At 35.7% G+C, this 21,353-nt stretch overlaps 1 protein-coding gene across 7 annotated transcripts in view; it reads right to left on the reverse strand.

Annotated features, from left to right (window-relative positions):
- The window catches only part of LOC121415014 (choline transporter-like protein 1), a 95,559-nt gene that overhangs the window by 27,307 nt on the left and 46,899 nt on the right, over positions 1 to 21,353 (reverse strand). For 6 of the 7 annotated variants that reach the window (XM_041608049.1, XM_041608056.1, XM_041608055.1 and 3 more), the window contains 8 exons: positions 18,787 to 18,973; positions 16,952 to 17,120; positions 14,520 to 14,660; positions 11,589 to 11,704; positions 10,691 to 10,728; positions 10,211 to 10,339; positions 5,389 to 5,481; positions 3,479 to 3,574 (listed from right to left, as the gene is read on the reverse strand). In XM_041608049.1, coding sequence (XP_041463983.1) covers positions 3,479 to 3,574; positions 5,389 to 5,481; positions 10,211 to 10,339; positions 10,691 to 10,728; positions 11,589 to 11,704; positions 14,520 to 14,660; positions 16,952 to 17,120; positions 18,787 to 18,973 — 969 coding nt within the window. Of the gene's footprint in view, positions 1 to 3,478; positions 3,575 to 4,581; positions 4,675 to 5,388; positions 5,482 to 10,210; positions 10,340 to 10,690; positions 10,729 to 11,588; positions 11,705 to 14,519; positions 14,661 to 16,951; positions 17,121 to 18,786; positions 18,974 to 21,353 lie in introns of all 7 variants that reach the window. The other variant, XM_041608050.1, reaches the window with a different exon arrangement.

Below are 21,353 nucleotides of genomic sequence, written 5' to 3' on the forward strand. Positions count from 1 at the left end.
AGAGGGTGGCGCGCTAGCAGCCAATGAGGTGGACCACGAAGATGAAAAGCACAGCTTCGCACTAGGGGCCAGGAGAGGCTGACCTCACTGGGAAGATGTTCCGCAACCACCTGCAAGGCGGAACCTCGCCAATGTGGATGACAGACATCAGAGAGGTCAGCTCAGAGAATACTCTCCAGTGGGTGCTGTTGACTGGCAACAAAGAATGGCTGGGGTGGTACTTCCTGATCGAGTCAAGAAAGGAGTGGCTCACATATCGTCAGAAGCAAAATAATGATGAAGATAAAGACTTTTGTGTCTGGAAATAAGAACATAATCCCATATGCACACTTCGTTTATTTTTGATACATGTTCGAAATAATTTTTGTATTGTGTGTACTTGTAAAGATGTTATTGTTGTTGTTATGTATTTCATCTGCTTGTAAAAATATGAATACAGACTTTATTGATTTCCCACCCATTAAAAATCAGATAATACTACTATTGTACACCAGGAGTGAAAATTTAAAGGAATCAAGTTGCAGAATTCGAAATTTAGATATGCGCGATTAAAGATTTTTAAAATACGCATTTGTTTGTTAAATTGATTATTACACATTATTACAAATTGATTTTATTACTAATAAAAAATAGTAAGAAAATCAATTTTATATGTGAGATAAATTACCTTATTGTAAAAGAGAAAATAAAACAAAGGGAATTAAATATAGAACATTATAGAATTAAAATTGAAACATAATAAAACATAAATAGAAAAAATTTTGTGGAAAACTTTTTGAGTTTTTCTATTTATCTATTTTTTATTCTATTGCCTTTCCTGTTTTATTATGTTTCATACAGGATGTCCCATTATAAAATGCCCGGTACACTTCTGGTCTTTTTTTTTCATTGAAAAGACCAACTTTTCATATAGTAACTAATCCAAAAATACCAAAATCACATTCAGTGGTTTTTGTATTATAATACTTCTTGCAAAGGTCTGTCAGCGGTAAAAATCAGGCTGAACGAATCCTTAACTGTAGGGCCTATGGGCAAAGTATCAAAAGTGGGGTCACCGCTTCGAACCAAGCTCTCTTAAACTCTGTCAAGCTTTCCTACGACTTTGTTAAGCTTTGTGACGCTTTGATAAGCTTTAATACGCTCTCCCCGCTTTACGCAATCCGTGACAGATCGCCTCAAATTTTTAAACAGTTTAAAAAAATTTGGCGCTCTTGCCGAATGTCCCGAATTGCTCAAAGCTTTCTCATGCTCTATTACGGTCTTTACGCTTAAATTAAGCTTTGCTACGCTTTGCCGCCGCTTTGTACGCCGCTTTAAAGCGCCGTCAAAGCGGCGTTGGTGTGAACCTAGCATTAAAGATGACAAAGACTCTAATAAAGATCAGGAGGGCTTCCCAAAATTTTAAGAGAAAAAAAAAATTTTAAGATAAAAAGTCCCCCCAAAAAATTTCATTTCAATAAAAAATAATTATTAAAATTAATTAATAATTAAACAATTAACCAAAAGGTTAATTAACAATTGATCAATTAATCAATTAAGAATAAAAGATTGATTGAAACATAAGAGAACAATCAACCGACTCAAAACAAGAACAACAACAAGTTGAAAACAAGTTTGAGAAACAAATAAAGGGCGACGCTCCTACCTGTCCAGCATAGCCTAAGCTGTGGAGAGGGAAATAAAATCAATTCAATTCAAGACGAGGCAAAGGAGCAAGTCAAGAATTAAAATTACAAGGAATTAAACAGAAAAGTGAAGCGTCGCATTAATGCCCGCGGCACGCAGTAGAGCGCGGAGCTATGGGAAAAGGAAGCGGAGCATACCGTCTGTGTGAAAACGAAACTGACTGTTCGGACCTCACACAATTTAATGAAAGAAAAACGTGAATAAATAACACGAAAGCTCCACGCAGAGTAGATAAAAATGAAATCAATCAGAAGCCGAAGGGCAAAGGATTGAAATAGGTAGTAAAAATATAGATAAATATGTCAACAACGGACACTTTAAAAGGGGCAAGTGGGAGTGTACTTAGCTACGTCTGATCACGGCGGCAGGCGTAAGTAAAAGAGGAAATGGACGCCTATTTGCGTGATGATCTTGGGATAGTGCGTGCGTAGGGAGATGCTGCGCGCGCGCAGGAAAAATTGTGTACTTTTATTCGGTGTGCAAGTTAATCGTAATGAATCAAATGAGTATATCCCAGTTATTGATAGTAAATTATCCACCTGTAAGAAATAATTTTGGTGTCTACACTATGGTTTGAAGGGTCAAAGTTATTGTATGGTTTCACGAGTAGGTAACAGCAGCCACTTTTATGCATTTTTTTTCAAAGCATGATAACTTTGTGGTGCTTATTGATATGAATCAATATCTAACTTAAAATTAACTAAATGTATCTGATACACCTGTAATCCAAACTTTCCTCTATATGTAAGCTACTGACCTAAGTTTTTCAAACATTACTATGAACATGAATTCCTAGAAATACATATTGCAAATGCTTTCTGATTTCATCATTATGTATGCTTTTTTTTATACCAAACATGATATGTTTTTCTTTGGAATAATTAATTTGTTGAGTGATAAGTCTACAAGAATAAGATATTCATTCTGTCTTCAATGATATCCCAAGGGTGCTGTGTGTAGTGCTTGGCTGCTGTAAAAAAAACCCCAGATAGACCAGATGGGATTTGAACCAATGACATCTGGACTACTTACTAGACCAGGGTCATAACAATTACATGTTTTACTTTATTGCTTTTCAGTTATTGGGCACCTTATAATAGCCTTGAAGTTGACCCTGTATGATCGAAAGATCTTACAATTGTTTTCAGATTGTTCATATTTAACCTTTTATATACAATTTCAAGTAGCTTCGGTTTGATGCTAATAAAATGGATGAAATGTATACACGAAAATTGCATTACTCTATGTAAGTATCAGCTTGAAAAGCCGGCATGGCTTAAAGTGTTAATTTAAAAAAAAAATGCTGAAGGATGCTAAAATGGCATCAACCCGATTCTGAATTAGTGCCTTCAAGTATCATTTCCAGAAAGAGAATTGCCTTACTTCACGTCTACAGTGTATACTGAAAAGTTGATGTGTTCTACTGGATCATGATGTCTTATCCACACTTATTCTTTTGTATTTCATTTTGTCCACCAAGAATAAAAAAAAAAGATTGACACCTGATTTATAAATGTGCATTATCTGCGATATTCATTGCTTCAACTTAATTTGTTACTAGGGAAACATATCATGCATACATGTATGAAAACATGAAATAATTCATAAGAAAATGGAAAATGGGGACATGACATCATAAGCCCACCAATTAAATATACATGATGATATGGACATTACTGTTTTCACAAAATATTGCTAAAGATCAAAATTAAATAACTTTGTTATTTTTCTTTGCTTTGTTGTCCAATTTTGTTGAAATCTTGAGTGTTTTGCTCAGAGAATTTTTTCTCACCATAAGATCTCTATCCATAAAGTATGGTTTGTCAGGGGAGCCATCATTGATGCGAGCATCCTCACAAAAACAGAGCAATAGGGTATCCACAGCCATCTAAAGGATAAACAAAATAATTACTTTACCACATGCACTTTCTTTTTTTTTAATTCCTCGTCAATTCTACTCCCTATTCTTCTTTATTGTCTCCCACTCATATTCAATAAAAGATCCACATTAAATACTAAACTTTGAAAATGTAAAAAATTTCTTTACAACTGCCATTAAATTTCTCAATGCTAGAGAAATTAAGTGAAGTTTTGAAAGTATACAAATTTGTTTTGAAATAGAGGCGGATTTTCTCATTTCATAACAAGCAATATTACAAATATATTTTAACTGAACAAGGAATGATCTTCCTGGTATCGCATCACAATTCACTCCACATTATTGAAAGACTGCTATGTATCAAGTCTTTTGTATAGCATATTTATCAAAGGACTGTACATTACTTAGTTGAGAGCTTTTCTCTTATGACCAAAAATCCTATTCAAATTTGTACAGCTAAATTATTCCACTTGAAATTTCAACCAAGTAATTATCTTAATTCAGGGATATTCCCATAGTTTACCTGTATGTATTCGACAAAGAATCCCATTTTATGAGATGAAATACCTTCATTATTTGGGAGAATGTACAGAGTAAGTGATGTCTTTGGCGTAAGAAGTGAGTAATGAGAGTGCAGAACAGGAAGTTTACCTCCAAAGAAATACATGTAGGGGTAAAAGAATTAAAGTGCCACAGACTGCCAGATTCAGACAGCAATATGTGATAGTGAGAATTACAGTAACTATTCATGAGTACAGTATGATATACATGTAACTTCAGTCATGACTGGTTATCCTATCATCTATTATTCCTTTTCCTCATACTTACATGTAGAACCAGCTTAATTCCTTTTAGAAATATTACAATAGAACAGTCACTTTCTCTGCTTGTGCTACTGTATCATAGATATCATCTGACAGAATTTATTTTTGAATATTTTTAAAACTCCATCTCAGAAACTTGTGAGTATTCTTACTTCAGTCTTCAGCATCGTTTGAAAAGACCAATCTACTCACCTCATAAACAAGAAAAAAGCTGCTTGCTATAAAGTATGAAAATATTCCAACTATCAATGCCGCAATGGCATAGAAGAGCAGACTCTCGTTCGTCTATGATACATTGGGGGAGGAAGGGGGAGCAGAATAAAATTTGATCAAAAATCAATGAAATAGTCATTTGTGGTCTTTTTGTGCATGCGCAGACATAATGCCAAGGAGACAACATGCTTGAGGAAGTTCTTGTAAGATGGTATGACTTTATGCAATTTGGATAAAAAGGCATCCCATATCTGAAGTCAAAAGTAATATCTGTCAGATAATGTTCTAATTGACAGGATGCCATTCACCCATGCTGCATAATGATCACCTATAGTATGACAGAGCTACACACACTTCCCTGTCTCTGACCACATCCAAAAAGATAAAAAGAATAAACATAAAAAGGGGATGAATCAAATTCAACCTACAGTTTATGTGCATTCGCAGAGATGTGAAAATATTTAGAACCAGTATTTCTTACTTATATCATTCAATCCTCAAAATAGAAATACAACATATTTTGTAAACTTGTGCAGTCACTTTTTTCAGAATATGTTCACAATTAATATTTTACCTTCCATTTTAAATCAATCCTTAAAAATATGAAATCGATTATGACAATGATTCTTTTTACATATTTTTCTAGTCTTTTTTTTTAGACTTTCGAACAAAATTCCTTCAGAATTAAATATTTCAAACTGCTGTTTGACTAGTTGTATTATCTGTTTAGAAGAGGCTGAGAGACAGAGAGAGTGTGAGCAGTCATTACACTTGTTTGTGTTTTACCTCATACACACTCAACATAGAGCCAGCAATGATGTAGGCAAAGATACAGGTTACTACCACAGGTACAGCATAGAACATGAGCTGTTGCATGGTCTGCTTTCAACCCAACATGGAGTAAAGATGCAGCGTGCAAGACAGATGAAAGATGCATTTTTTTTAAAGATGACAGATAGATAGAAAAACAAGATATCTATTTAGACTATTGAAACCAAACTGCGAAACAGTTAACAAAATGATTAGCCTAGAATTAAAACATAAAATGGGACACTTGTCAAAAATACCTCATATAAACATAAGCATTAAATTGCAATGTCCATTCCAGTCAACATACATCCGGGGGGGGGGGGGGGGGGCACTCAAAATATATTTTGATGGGGGTCTGCCTTATGAAATGCAGAAATAGGGGTCTAAGTAAATGACTACAAGTGGAAAATATGGTGCAGTAAAAAAAACAGGGTCTACAGAACAGGATCACATTACTGTACTATACTGTATGTAAGGTGCATGCTATACACTAGCGCTGTGCATATACATGGGCACTAGCCATGCATGGCGCTAGCTGCATGTGATCCAGAGTAAAGGGATCTGTATGTGCCGCTAGCTTTACCATGCTACATGTATTTTGTAACAGGGGTCTTGTGAGCAGGAGGGCGGGTGGTTTCTGAACTGTCATTCAGAGTATACAGATCAATCAAGGTCTGACAAAGGGGGTCACTAAAGCGGCACATTCCCGTACCATTGATGTATGTGAGTGCCCCCCCCTCCCCGGTATAAATCTCGTTTTCAATCCAATTGAAAATTATGAAATTGTTTTGAAATTTTTATTTATGATCAAACAAACTTTCAATGAATTTCCTTTTTTGACAAATGTACACTGAGCATCAAAAAGATCCATACATTCATAGAACTATCATTTATTTTGAGCAGTGCATGGTAGAAATATCATATTCACAATAATTTTAATGAGAAGTTAATAATAAGGAATAGACAATAAAGTATACAAGTCATGATTTAGCTTTTGCTGATTTTCAATTTTAAATTGGAACTAGTCTGTGAAGTAACAAATTTACTTCTTTAATAGCAATTTTGATTTTTTTCAACTTTAGAAGAATTGCCATCTTCATGGTTACCTACAAAGGTGAAACTAGCTTGATATTTTAAGATATACATGTATGTATGTAGCAGAATGAAATATTTTAAAGTTTTGAAATCAAGAAGAGACTGACTTTTTTTTCTTCAAACGTTTTCCAACAGGTTTATTTAAATACTTTTATAATCCACCTAAATCTAAAAATAACATTATGTACACTGACACTTATTTGATAAGATAATAAGCAATTGAAAATGTCAATGTATGACTTGCAAGTGTAGCAACACACAAAAGCTTTAAAGTTTGTAAAGCAGCCTTTCTAAAGAGTTAAATTATCTAATTAAATTCACATGTTTTCTTCAGTCATAGTGCAAAGTTGCTTCCATTGTTTCAAAAAGTAAATTTAATATTAGAAAGCTTCATGCAACATGCAATCTAACAAATAAGGAAATTGATATTCAAAATCATTTCAGAGAAACAAACAAATTTAATTTTCATGCAAAAGCAAATTAATCTTAAGACCCAGACCAGACCCAAAAGAGAAATTGACAATCCCTGGAGGGGCCACTTCCATTGAAGAGTGGATATCATGAGCAACCATGAGGTCTCAAAAAGCACCCTAAACACGTAATTTCCATATTCTGAAAATGCACCCCTTAACAAGTATTGGCATGTGAAACCTACCATTAACAAGTAACAAAACAATACTATGTATTCCCTGAAATGAACCCCTAAACAAGTATAGCGATGTTTCAATTCTACATGTATGTCACGGACACCGGCTTTACATTTGTCTACATCATTGGGTTAAGTACAGCCCCACCTCGTGAAAATCGTACTCTAAGCATGTAGTGTTGACTCTTGGGTTCAAAAAGTACATCCTTTATAAAACATTTTGGTCTTAATTTTTTATACCCTTGCAAATTTGACCCTAAACACGAAGCCTTCTTAGCAAAAATAGATACCCTTTTTTCATTATTTTAGTGTTTTTGACACCCTTATTATGTTACATATCTTGAAAAAAAATATTAGTAAAAAATTTGAACATGGTGAATCTGACTATAATAAAGCTTGCATTTCTGTATTAAGTAGTTTACAAGCTTTCAACTGATTTTGGGTCTGATCTGGGTCTTAAAATACTGTACAGCAAAAACAAACCTAAAGCATGCAAAAAAAAGGTTAACATTGTTTTTTAACATTTGAGAAACAGTAATATACGTATTGCATAAAAATAAACTAGATATGTCGCTATGCATCGTGGGAAGGAAAATTATTGATAATTCTGAATTCCTTAAAGAAATACATTTAAAAAAAATTATTGCGTCTCTTTCTTCCATCCCATAATAGAGTTAAAATGATAAAAAAGATCAATCTTTGCTTTTGTTTAAAGGATTATTTTCATATTGGAACTCTTAATGATGAAAATCATTGCACACATTTAAAGCTGAATTTTCAAATGGCTCAAAACAAACTTTGATAATTGTGCAAAAATGATGTGAATACAGCAATCTATACATATTTTTTCTTTGAAAATAACAAACAAAATTGTATCCACTTCCCACAAAACATAGCCAACACAAAAGCAAATATAGACAAATATCAATAACTAAAGCACAAATCTATATAAGAATATTAACTGTAAATAATAGTGTTATGAATCAAACTGTAAATAATACATGTAGTGTTATGAATCAATCAATGCAGTTTTCAACATATAAATCAAATACAGTCCGACCTCTCTTATCCGGCCTCCCCTTATCCGGATCTCTCTATTATCCGGACGCACACTTGCCAAGATTTTTTTTTTTTTTAATCTAGTACAAGTACGTGAGGAAATGAGATTTCAATCTAAACTCAATCCTATACATAAACCCACTCTGATTACATATATTTCCCAACATAGTCACCCTACACCAAACATATTTTTCATGAAAATATCTCACCCAAATCACCAAAAGAACTTTAGGAATAATTTCCAGTAAATCAGGGTGCAGCGCAAACATTTCTTCACGTTTCTCTTTTTGCTTCGCGGAAAAAACAACACATGTCTTGCTAGCTAACTTTAGGCCTCAATACGGACAGCACCATCTATCATGTTTGAGCCTACAGTCAGTGGAACAATGGCTGACATTGCGAAGCTGCGATACCCGCCGCGATGATCTAATTTTAAAACTTGGTTTCATTGAGTCATTCACTTTCTTTCGAAGTATGCTCGATGTATACCTCAGTCATTTTAGCAGGTAAATTATCCAAGAGTTTTGGCCATCTATCGATTTCATTTCAATAAAAAACACTGCCTATAATTTGCACTGACTGTGCAGTGAATATTGTCTTTACCGTACGCCCACTACAATAGTGCAGTGTAGCTACCGCCGGTGGCCTGGGGAGGCAGCCGGCAGCGCAGCTGCGTGTATTTAATATTGGGTCTCCCAGATCCGGATAAATCCCTTATCCGGATTGGTCCTGGTCCCAACATGTCCGGATAAGAGAGGTCGGACTGTACAAATGAACTCTAAAATGAGTCAATTCATAAGGGGGCACAATATTCAGGAAACTTTTCCCCCAACTAAGTCTCTCTATGTACTCATTATCAATGCAGTCCTCTCTCAGTCCTCTGATCAGTGGCCGAGATCTCAGGGGGGGGGGGTGAATCAACCCCCTCCCCCCCTGGCCACAGAACAGCCAAAAAAGCCGGCCTAGTTAGGGTTAAAACCCTGCAACACTCGACCACATCCAGCCTCACATGCTATACACCTTAAAATCTAGTACTTGACAATGTTACCATGCGACTTGACCTTTGACCTTTTAACCTAAAATTCAATAGGCTTCCTGGGATCCATGCTAGTATCAACAAAATTACATGAGCCAGGTTAAGTTAAACTAAAGTTAACACGTTTACAAGGACTTCAGAAAGGTAAGATGTAAATAAGTCACCGTGACCTTGACCTTTTGACCTAAAAATCAATAGGCATCCTGGGATCCATGCTAGTATCATACACAGCAAATTATATGAGCCTAGGTTACGTTAAACTAAAGTTATCGCGTTTAACCAAAGACTTCAAAAGGTTAAGATGAAAGCATGTCACTGTGACCTAGACCTTTGACCTTAAGTTCAATAGACTCCCTGGGATCCATGCTAGTATCATACACAGCAAATTATATGAGCCTAAGTTAAGTTACATGTATCTGTAAACTGAAGTTATTGTTTTAACAAGGACTTCAGAAGGGTAAGATGAAAACATATCATTGTGACCTTGACCTTTGACCTATAAACCTCAAAATTAAGAGGCTTCCTGGGATCTACGGTAGTATCATACACAACAAATTATATGAGCCTAGCTTAAGTTAAACTGAAGTTATTGTGTTTACAAGGACTTCAGAAGTGAATGAGAAAAACATGTCACTGTGAACTTGACCTTTCACCTTTTGACCTAAAAATCGATAGGCTTCCTGGAATCTATGATGGTATCATACTCATCAAATTATATGAGCCTAAGTTAAGCTACACTTAAACATCGCATTTACTAGGAAAAGTTAACGGACAGACGGAAACCAAGCGTGATACCATAATACAGTATACGTCCCATCTAGGATGGACGTTTAAAAACCCATACAACTTGCAAGCACTCTCCAGTGTAATACTTGCCAAACCTAAAAAAAGACACACTTCTAGTTATACTTGGAACATAACACTTTGGTAAACACCCAACACTCTGAGAGGACTGTACTCACCCCCATGATGGCAACACCAATTGCTGCTGTGATAGCAACAACCATCAGCTTGCCCAAGAAGAGGACAAAGTCACCTACGCAATTGATAGCCGCTACACGCAGGGCATTCGACAACAGAACTGTGAAGGCCTGTATTTCAAAATCAAAGATAAATACATGTATTGTCTATTCTCCACACTGTATCCACTTTCTAGAACCTGATTGTGTATGTCAATGGACAACACTAAATTGTAATTATTGACTTGAAATCTCTTGTTACTGTATGTTGAAATGTTGTACACAATGGAAGTCATTGGGAAAAAAGCTTTCACAACTCCCCAGTCAACAACATCATAGGAACAAATTCACTAATTAAAGGAAAGTGCAGACTATAAAGTCTTAGTTTTGATAAATCAATGCAACATCATGATAAACTGGCTCATATTCCAGTCAACAAAATGACGAAAAATAGGAAGATAAACATAGGAAATAAAATCATACCTTTGCAGCAGAACTACAGAAACCATCTCCTTCAATAGCTGAAGAAAACAAATCAGAACAAAACAAGAACTGCATTGACAAACAATATCACATGAAAGATCTTTATTAATGGTATAAAACTTTAAACAACAATAAATTCAAATCATCTGACAACAAATTAGGTGATCTGTCAAGTCTCATGACCACTATGACCCGATGACCTAACAAGAGTGTCGCTAGGGCGAGCAAATAATACACCCTCCTGTAATGCAGAAAATGAAGTTATTGGTCAAGCAAGAAAAATAAAAGGTGGGAACTTGACCTTTAACCTTTTGACCTAAAAATCAATAGGCTTCCTGGAATCCTAGGAGCATGCTAGTAACATAAACACAAATTATATGAGCCTAGGTTAAGTTAAACTTAAGTTATCGCATTTACAAGGACTTCAGAAGAGTAAGATGAAAACATGTCACTTTGACCTTGACTTTTGGACCTCAAAATTGATAGGCTTCCTGGGATTCATATTATCATACACATCAAATTATATGAGTGTAGATTAAGTCTAACTGAAGTTGTCAAGTTTACAAGGACTTCAAAAGTGTAAGATGAAAACATGTCACTGTGATCTTGACCTTAAACTTTTTGACCTCAAAATCAAGGGCTTCTTGGGATCCATGCTAATATCATACACAGCAAATTATATAAGCCTAGCTTAAGTTAAACTGAACTTATCGCGTTTGCAACGAACGGAAGGACAGACACTGAGAATGGTACCATGATACATCCCGTCGAGACGGACATATAAAAAGTCAAAAGTGTACCTTGTCTGTGAACGGCACCCTCTGCATATATCAGTTGGGCTAGCTTACACCAAAATTAATATAAATAATTCTGATTACTGTTTTATTCAATTGCTCACCAATAATGATGTAGGCATGTTCGTTCAAGAACTTGAGAAACTTCTCTAGACACCATAGACAGCATATGAGGCACTTGAGAATGCATTGAGCTATAGGGTTCTGACTGTCTTTCAATCTAGAAAAGAAAACACATTTATTGAAATAAAACAATACATTAACAGAAAAACCTGAATGTTGTGTGTCAACCAGTATTGATGCTTGGCCTTGGCCTTATTCAAAGCCTTGAGGATTTTTAGCCTTGAAATTTTAAGGCATATTCAGGGCTTTTTCAAGGCATTTTGTATTTTGAATTTTCATTTGTAAGTAATTATACATGTTTTAATTGTTCTGTATATTCTAATGACACAAATGGTCAATACTACCAGCTATCAGTAGCACTAGTAAGTTTACTAGCAGTGTCAATTGTAATTGTCACCATTATCAAGAATTATCATCACATATGTAACAAAGAAAACAGCAGTGATGAAAGATAATATTACTTATTGGTAATGTGTTGTAATCATGACTAATGATGATACTGATAATACTAATAATAATAATGATAACAGTAATAATGATTTGATGACAGGAATAATTCTGACAGATCTTACTGCAATTTTGAAAATTTTCATACTTTAAAAATAGCTAACTCTAAAGAATGATAACAACGTTGATTTCTAATCCACTAGGACTTTCCTTGTATTATTTTCTTTGGCCAACAAGAATGTTTTAAGTCTCAACGATATTCTGAAAAGATTTGGTAATTTTGTCATATCCAAATGGCATATACATGTAGAGCAAAATTTCTGCCAAAAAGTTGAAAGCGATTGAAGCGAGCGAGCGAGCAAAAAAAATTTCCTCTTACTATAAAAAAAAGCTAATTTTGTGAAAGATTGTGACAATGTGTTTAGACAATAATATCACATTTACTCCTTTTCCTTTCTTTTTTTTCGTTTTTTGGTGGTGGAACTTTCTTCTCTTATTTTTTTTTTGGGGGGTCTGATATTTTCTAAACAGACAAGATAGAAGAATGGGAAGAGAGAGAGAGAGAGAGAAGGGGGAGAAACATGTGAGGGTGTAAGAAAGATGGGGGTGTTTCATGAATCAGATCCATAAACTTTCAAAGCTATGATGGTAATTCAACAGATATCCCCAACTTGGACAAAGTTCATTGACCCTAAATGACCATTGACCTTGGTCATGTGACCTGAAACTCGCACAGGATGTTCAGTGATACTTGATTACTCTTATATCCAAGTTTTGTGAACTAGACCAATAAAGGTTCAAAGTTAAGATGGTTATTCAACAAATACCCCCAACTTGGACAAAGTTCATTGACCCTAAATGACCTTTGACCTTGGTCATGTGACCTGAAACTCGCACAGGATGTTCAGTGATACTTGATTACTCTTATATCCAAGTTTTGTGAACTAGACCAATAAATGTTCAAAGTTAAGATGGTTATTCAACAAATACCCCCAACTTGACCAAAGTTCATTGACCTTAAATGACCTTTGACCTTGGTCATGTGACTTGAAACTTGCACAGGATGTTCCGTAATACTTAATATTTTTTTAAGTTATGATGACATTAAGTTTTGATGTTGATTCCTCTAACAACCCTAAATGACCTTTGACCTTGGTCATAAGACCTGAACCCCAGGCAGGATTTCAGTAATACTTGATTGACCTGATGGCCAAGTTTCATGAACTACGTCCATAAATTTTATGCTCTCATTTAAAAAACTTAACCTTTGGTCAAGATTTGTTGTTGATGCCACCATCACCCCTGCTGCTGTCGGAAAAGCGGCGCCTACATGTATAGTCTCACTCTGCTATGCAGGTGAGACAAAATGAGAATTGAAATTTAAAAGTGGTTGTAAGCAGAAAAAAAAAAAAAAAATCGAAAATGCCATTTTTTCCAAGTGAAAAATGGCCTTTAAAAAAAACAACAACCTTTTTTATAGTAAAACATTATACATTTTCAGTTCGAAAATCACAAAATTTTGGATCGCGCTCGCATCAATTATTGTACGGTATTTATCCTGTTCATGCTTCCAAAAATTTCCCAAAAAACACAATTCATATAATAACATACATGTACTATGCTCATTAACCATACATAACCTTCCATCAGTGATACTTAATTACCCTTATGTCCATATTTCATGAACTAGATCCAAGTTGTGATGGCAAATTCAACAAATACCCCCAACATGGCCTAAGTTCATTGACCATAAATAACCTTTGGCCTAGGTCATGTGGCCTGAAACTCAAGCAGAATGTTCTGTATTACTTGATTACCCTTATGTCCAAGTTTCATGAACTAGGTCCAAATACTTTTCAATAACCATGGTTAAGATTTCAATGTTAACGACACCTCCACTGCCGTCAGAAAAGGGGCACCTATAGTCTCACTTTACTATGCAGGAGAGACAAATATCTTTGAACAAATTTTGGTAAATTTTATATTTTATTTTTACTTTTAAATCTTTGGTAAATTTAAAGTTTAGGTAGAAAGTATGTTATCTGACTGAATTTTCAGGAGTTCCTTTTTTTTAAGGTTACTTGCCATTCTTTTCAAGGTAGGACTATGGTATAATATTGTCTGATGTCATTGAGATCCATATTGTTTTGTTTATATGCCATTGGAACCAATTAGTGTGGCTCATAATGAATGCAGCATCAATGTTCCTTATCATGATGGGCTTGTGGGTTTACCACTCAATGACGTACAAAACAGAATGGGCTGCAAGTATGAAATATTCATCTGAATGATGATCACAACTGAAGGCATTTAGGTTTGCAATCACTTTGAAAGAGAAACACAGAGCATTATGCACTGTGTTGAATACACTGCAGTCGACCAATGTTTCATCATCAAAAAGTACAAGTGACATCAGAACTTAATTGGGGTCAACATGTATAATGAAATGTACAATATAGACTTACTTGTATTGGATGTACATGAGGATTGCCCGGGGTACCTTGACAAGTAAAATTATGAAGGATCCAAACACCATGGAACCAATGTGATACCTGATCAATCGACCGGTAGAGCGTAGGATAGGAGAACTAAAACTTTTCTTGTCTCTGCAATATAGAAGACAAGTAGAGAGATAAAGGTGTAAAGGTAAGAAAGTGGCAAGGAGGTACATTGTAAGGATTGGTGGGTGGGGGGTGGTGAAATTTGAGTTTATAAGTAATAACTAGATTCTGCTTTAACGTGAAAAAGGTTTATGGTTAACCATGTGTAATATGAAGGGAAAGGAAATGCAGACAAAAAATTGAAATGGAAGGACGAGAAAGGATGAAAGAGGAAATTAGACTTTAGAGGTATTCTTTTCTTAAAAGTGAGTGAAGTCCTGAAAAGGACTGTAAATCCAGATTTACACCTTCTCCACATTATAAACTCCACTATGCAAACCTACAAAGATCAACTAGATTCTGCTTATGTTTAACTAGACCCAGACAAGGTCAATGGGTACTGGTAGGAAGGAATTACTCAGAATGATGAAGCACTGAAATCAGTAGCTTAAGGCCTGGTCACACCGCCCGAGCAGTCGTGGAGTGGAGAGAAAAAAATCATCACCACTCACTACCATTCACCATTTTCGATTTTTTTTTTTTTCGATTTTCCCCCCAATTTTGTGAGCAAAATTCGACCCTCTCTCCCTACCGCTCCACGACCGCTCCAACAATGCTTGGGTGGTGTGACCAGGCCTTAAGTAATACATGGTGGATACAGAATATAATTACCCAAATGTATATTACACAGATATATCAGGCATTACGGAAGTAGTATGGTGGGAATTATTTATCCAAGGCTGGTCTAGCAATTACTATTTTTCCCTAGGGGCAAAAATAGTAATTGCCTGTCCAAACGAGGATTGATAATTCCTAATATGCTTTCGAAGAAAATATCTGCTATTATTTGTTATATATCCCTCTTTAAAGGTTAAGTCCACCCCAAAAATGTTGATTTGAATCAATAGAGAAAAATTAAACAAGCACATTAGTAAAAAAAATCATCAAAATCAGGTGTAAAAACAAGGCAAAAGCGATTTTGTGTCTCGCCCACTTATGAAAATAACCAGAAATATCGTGATTTGCGAGGGCACGCAACATAATTGTATCGAAACTTCATTGTGAAATGACTGGGATGGAAAAACACTTGGCAGAAGAGCCTTGCATGTAAACTTTAATGTTGACCCGAAATGACCTTTGACCTTACCATGTGACCTCCAACTGCAGCATAACATGCAGGTCCCCCAAGTCAATCTACCATCCAAGTTTGGTTGAAAAGCGACTTACAGATGTGGTGTTACATGTATGTGTTATTTTGTTTGTGACAGACGACGGACGGAAAACATTTGGATCCCGAAGTCTCGCCTTCACCTCTGGTGGGCGAGACAAAAATGAACACTGTGAAGTGCGAATTATTCTTGAGCTAAATGAATGACATAAAAGGACATGTCATTATTTGAGTGAACTTTAACCTCCTTTGACATGGATTCGGGTCAGAGTATTGTTTGGGTATTACAGAACTTATAATCCAGTGTGTTGAGGGTGATGAGGATATTTCAGATGGGGAGGCCTATGTTATCATTCCCCAGTAATTTACAATGGAGTATAATTAATTATATGGCAAGTACGATCATGATGATAATGAGGGAGTAGAAAATGATGATCACTAGTTGTATACACGCGTACCATGATGACCATTGATTTTTTTTTTTTCCTTGAGATTTTCATAAGATCAAGGACAGTACTTAGTCATTCCCATGGACAAAATGGAGGATATCCTGGTCCTATTTCTTTTATTCCTTGTCAAGGACAGACAACTAAGGGTTTGTGTCAGGAATCTTGAATTGTAGACACAGAACATTCCTTGAACATCAACGCTCTAGCTCCATTTCTTCTGAAGTATCGCAGCACATTCACATCGAATCACCTGGACATCAACAAGGTACAAGAGCTGAACAGGGGGCCGCAGTACTTTGAGGTTCAAAAGAAGCGATTTACATCCACGCAATCAAACCTTCTCTCAATAGGGACGGAGGGCGACACAAGCTTCCGAGTGTCTGAAACCCTATTATCGATAGCTACCTCGCCAGGTGGGTGTTTCATGAAGCTTTTGTAAAGTTACTCAATCCTAACAATGAATCCACAGTGCAGGGAAGAAAAATAAAATTAGTATTAAATTCCATGAAAACTGTATTGTTTAAATGAAGTTTGTATCAATTTGAAATATCAACATGTTGATTAATGCATAGTGTTGGTTGTCAACCAATCTCTCAGAATTAATAAGAAGTTACATCACAAGAAGGATGCAAGTTGAATGCAGGTATTATGAAAAGCACAAATTGTGAAAGAAGTTTTACCTTGTGAAATACCAGTCAACAACGCATGCAGCAATGACAAACTGATGGCAGGCAAGAATGAATTCAGCTGTCCAGATAAACCCTATAGCATGGTACCACCACATATAGCGTACAGGCTGTGGAGGGTTGTAGGTCACATAGCCATGAGGTTCAGTCACTAGGGGATAGCCTGTGGAAGTAATTGATAGAAAAGTGGAGATAGTTTATGCTATATATCATTTCTGCCAATAAGCTAGTTCCATTCTGCACATGATCAGAAGATTTGTGTCAGAGGAAGGTCATTAATACTAAAGTGACATGCTGGTTTAATATGTAATGATATAAGCACCAATTTTGATGTCTTGATTATTCTTTTAATATTTTGAATTTCAATGTGTCCACTGTTGTAATTATAACATGCTAATTCATTCGAAGTAAAAATGCAACAAACACCTTCTTAGATTGTTAATTGGTGTGATATTCTAGTCACTTGATCTATTCAATTTCTTCATTTATGCTATGTAAGGCAGGCTTACATATCTTTCTTTGAAATCTGCCTATCATAATGAAAGGAATGACAGGCCATTTGACCAAAATTGCCCATGAAGTAACTACGAACTGGTCTTTATCTCCATCATCATCATCATCAGTGATCATCATCATCATCATCACCATCATCATCATCATCATCAGTGATCATCATCATCATCACCATCATCATCATCATCAGTGATCATCATCATCATCACCATCATCATCATCATCAGTGATCATCATCACCATCATCATCATCATCATCAGTGATCATCATCATCATCACCATCATCATCATCATCAGTGATCATCATTATCATCACCATCATCATCAGTGATCATCATCATCATCATCATCATCATCATCATCATCATCAGTGATCATCATCATCATCATCATCATCAGTGATCATCATCATCATCAGTGATCATCATCACCATCATCATCATCATCAGTGATCATCATTATCATCACCATCATCATCATCATCATCATCATCATCATCAGTGGCCATCATCATCATCATCACCATCATCATCATCATCAGTGATCTCCATCATCATCATCATCAGTGGCCATCATCATCATCATCACCATCATCATCATCATTATAATCATCATCATCAGTGGCCATCATCATCATCATCACCATCATCATCATCATCATCAGTGATCATCATCATCATCACCATCATCATCATCATCAGTGATCATCATTATCATCACCATCATCATCAGTGATCATCATCATCATCATCATCATCATCATCATCATCATCAGTGATCATCATCATCATCATCATCATCAGTGATCATCATCATCATCATCATCACCATCATCATCATCATTATAATCATCATCATCATCACCATCATCATCATCATCATCATCATCATCATCATCAGTGGCCATCATCATCATCATCACCATCATCATCATCAGTGATCATCATCATCATCATCATCATCAGTGGCCATCATCATCATCATCACCATCATCACCATCATCATCATCATCATCATCATCATCATCAGTGGCCATCATCATCATCATCACCATCATCATCATCAGTGATCATCATCAGTGATCTCCATCATCATCATCATCAGTGGCCATCATCATCATCATCAGTGATCATCACCATCATTATAATCACCATCATCATCATCACCATCATCATCATCATTACCATCATTATAATTATCATCATCACCATTATCATCATCATCATCATCATCACCATCATTATAACTATCATCATCTACATCATCATCATCAAGCTCTATCAAAAAAGCATGTTCATGAGATGAATAACCTAACCTGTTGCCGAGATTGCAATGAAGACGATGGTGACATAAACAAAGAATATGATGAGAATGATGAACGTCCAGAAAGGTTGGATCAGCAGGAAAGGCATGGCTCTGATGGCCTTGCCAGCCTGCCCAAACAGTTCCACTGTAAAAGCTACCCGTTTCCACATCACCAAGATGATGAGAAACAATATGACCTAATGTGAATGGAAGCAGGATGGATGGAACAAGATGCATGGTGTTTTAATTGCCCATTCACATATGATGTGAAAAACCCTAGTGCTAACTGCGGACACAGCAAATACCCAAATTTGTTCACGAACATGCATTAACAAATCAAAAGTTCTAGATACATGTACATGTAGAAACATGACATTCTACATGTACAGTCATTGGTAAAAACTTTATAAAAAAGTTTTTAAATCTTTTTTCTTCGCTTCTTCCTTGCTTCTCATCAAATTCTAAAATATTGTATTAATGAAATATCAAATTTTTTATCCATACAATCCTTTTTGGGGGGAATGGTAAAAAGGTTGAGTAGAATGTAAATACACTGTGACAAGTCTGTCGTACGATTTGTGGATACCAAACTGATATCTGAACAAACCTAGATTGTACCTTAAACGACAAGTCCACCTTAACAGAAGGTGGATAGGAATAAAATGAGAAAAACTAAACTACCATACAGCTAAACAGGAAACATTTCACATTGTGACATTGATTTATTTCGAAATTTTTTTTTTTTTAGAAATTTCACTCTTTGCTTTCCACAATATTGATAAACAAGTTCTGAGTCCATACAATGCATTGGCTAGAAAGAACTGTTTCTCCAAAAATATATAAAGATGGGAACTCTTACAAAGTGAGCTTTATTTGGATGCATTTTCTTGCAGCAGAGATCACAAATGAAAAGCGCAACCTTGAGACTAAATGATATCAATGCCAGCTCAGGAATATTCATATCTATCGCCTCTGAGTGCCGATTGACCAGATAGATCTGCAACACGTGCGGTACGGTTTGAACGGCGCGGTCTGTATAAATTGCCTATGTACATGCAGCCAGCATGGGATTCTTTCTGGGTTACTTTTTTTCTGGTATTTATTAGAAAACGTGTACATAATGAGGGAGGTATTGGAGGTCTCAAAATGCAAATACTTGTTCTAGTGACCATGTACAAAAAACTTGAAAACAACCAAGGAGCTTCTTGAAATGACCATCATAACAATTGTGATGTTATTCATGCACATTATTTTTCAAATCGCCGAGAATAGGTCCTACATGTACATCAGGGATATCTGAGCAAGACCTTCAAGGCCTATGTTTTATTTTATGTACAGATATATTTGTTTTGTTTCCAATTCACTGAATTATTATCATTTCCTTCAGGTTCTGTATTTTGATTTGTTCATTATTATCTCAAGTTGTAATATGTGCTGTAATTTCTTAATTGTTTAAATAAAATAGGCCTATGTTACATTTTTCAAAAGGAAAAAAAATCATTTTGCATAGAAGTAGCTTGGCCACCATGTTTCATTATATTGCTTTGTGTGTCCTGTAAAGATGTTTTTCCTCTTTCAATTTGTCAATATTTACTGCCTCATTTTATGTATTAATAACAATAGGACAAATACCGCGTGGCCTGGTTTTTTTTTTTTACAATATTCAGGGGCGGATCCAGAAAATATTTTCATCCACATATTCCCCGATCGGCAGCTAAAACCTAATTTTTGTTGGTATCTATAGTCGTATCAGTTACTTCTAAGCTTTGTATCTTATAAACCCTAATGATATGAGCACGAGCTAAATTTTTTTCGCAAATTCTGTATTTTGTACTGAAATTGAACATTCTGAGCAATATGTACATGGATTATCATTAACAAGATGCGCACTGACGGATTCAGCAAGGGCCGGCTGCCCCCCCCAACCTTGGGGGGCTTCACGAGCTTATGGACTCGTCATCTTCCGAGATTGAAAAATAATCAACTTGCGTTCGGTTCTAGTATAAGTACACCTACTTTCATCCCCATACTTTGTGTCCTATCAACTTTCCTCTTCCTTTTTTGTTTTATTATATTCAACAAGACCTCCCTGAAAATAATTTTTCTCTTCGCCCTTTGACTTTTTACCTTCCGTCATACTCAGCTCTAGCGAGATGGCGGCCGTCTGTTTGCAGGAATTCTAATTTTTTTTTTAATACTTAAAAAAAAATTCCACTCTGTAATTGGCGAGTGGAGCAACAGAGTTATAGTAGAAGAACTCTCCCTGAAAATAATCTGAAAAATGAAACAATATCAGGACTTTGTTATTTCTCCTCCCCCCTCCCTTTAGTGACCGCCGAAAAGGGGGAGGGGGGGGTATTGTATGGATAACGACATGAATTGAGGGGGCCGTTTATAGTTCAGTATAGGCCTCAGCTCCCCGACCGACCTGCGACAATTTCGCAAGGCTATTATATTTATATATGGAGGACAATGCACTGTAAGAGCTAATGTCCTAAATGAATACAATAATTATCGTATATGAAATTACATGTACAGTAGTAAATGTAATGTACAGCAACCATGTGGTATCAGCAG

This window comes from Lytechinus variegatus, chromosome 5 (genome assembly GCF_018143015.1).
Source record: "Lytechinus variegatus isolate NC3 chromosome 5, Lvar_3.0, whole genome shotgun sequence".
Classification (NCBI taxonomy): Eukaryota; Metazoa; Echinodermata; class Echinoidea; order Temnopleuroida; family Toxopneustidae; genus Lytechinus; species Lytechinus variegatus.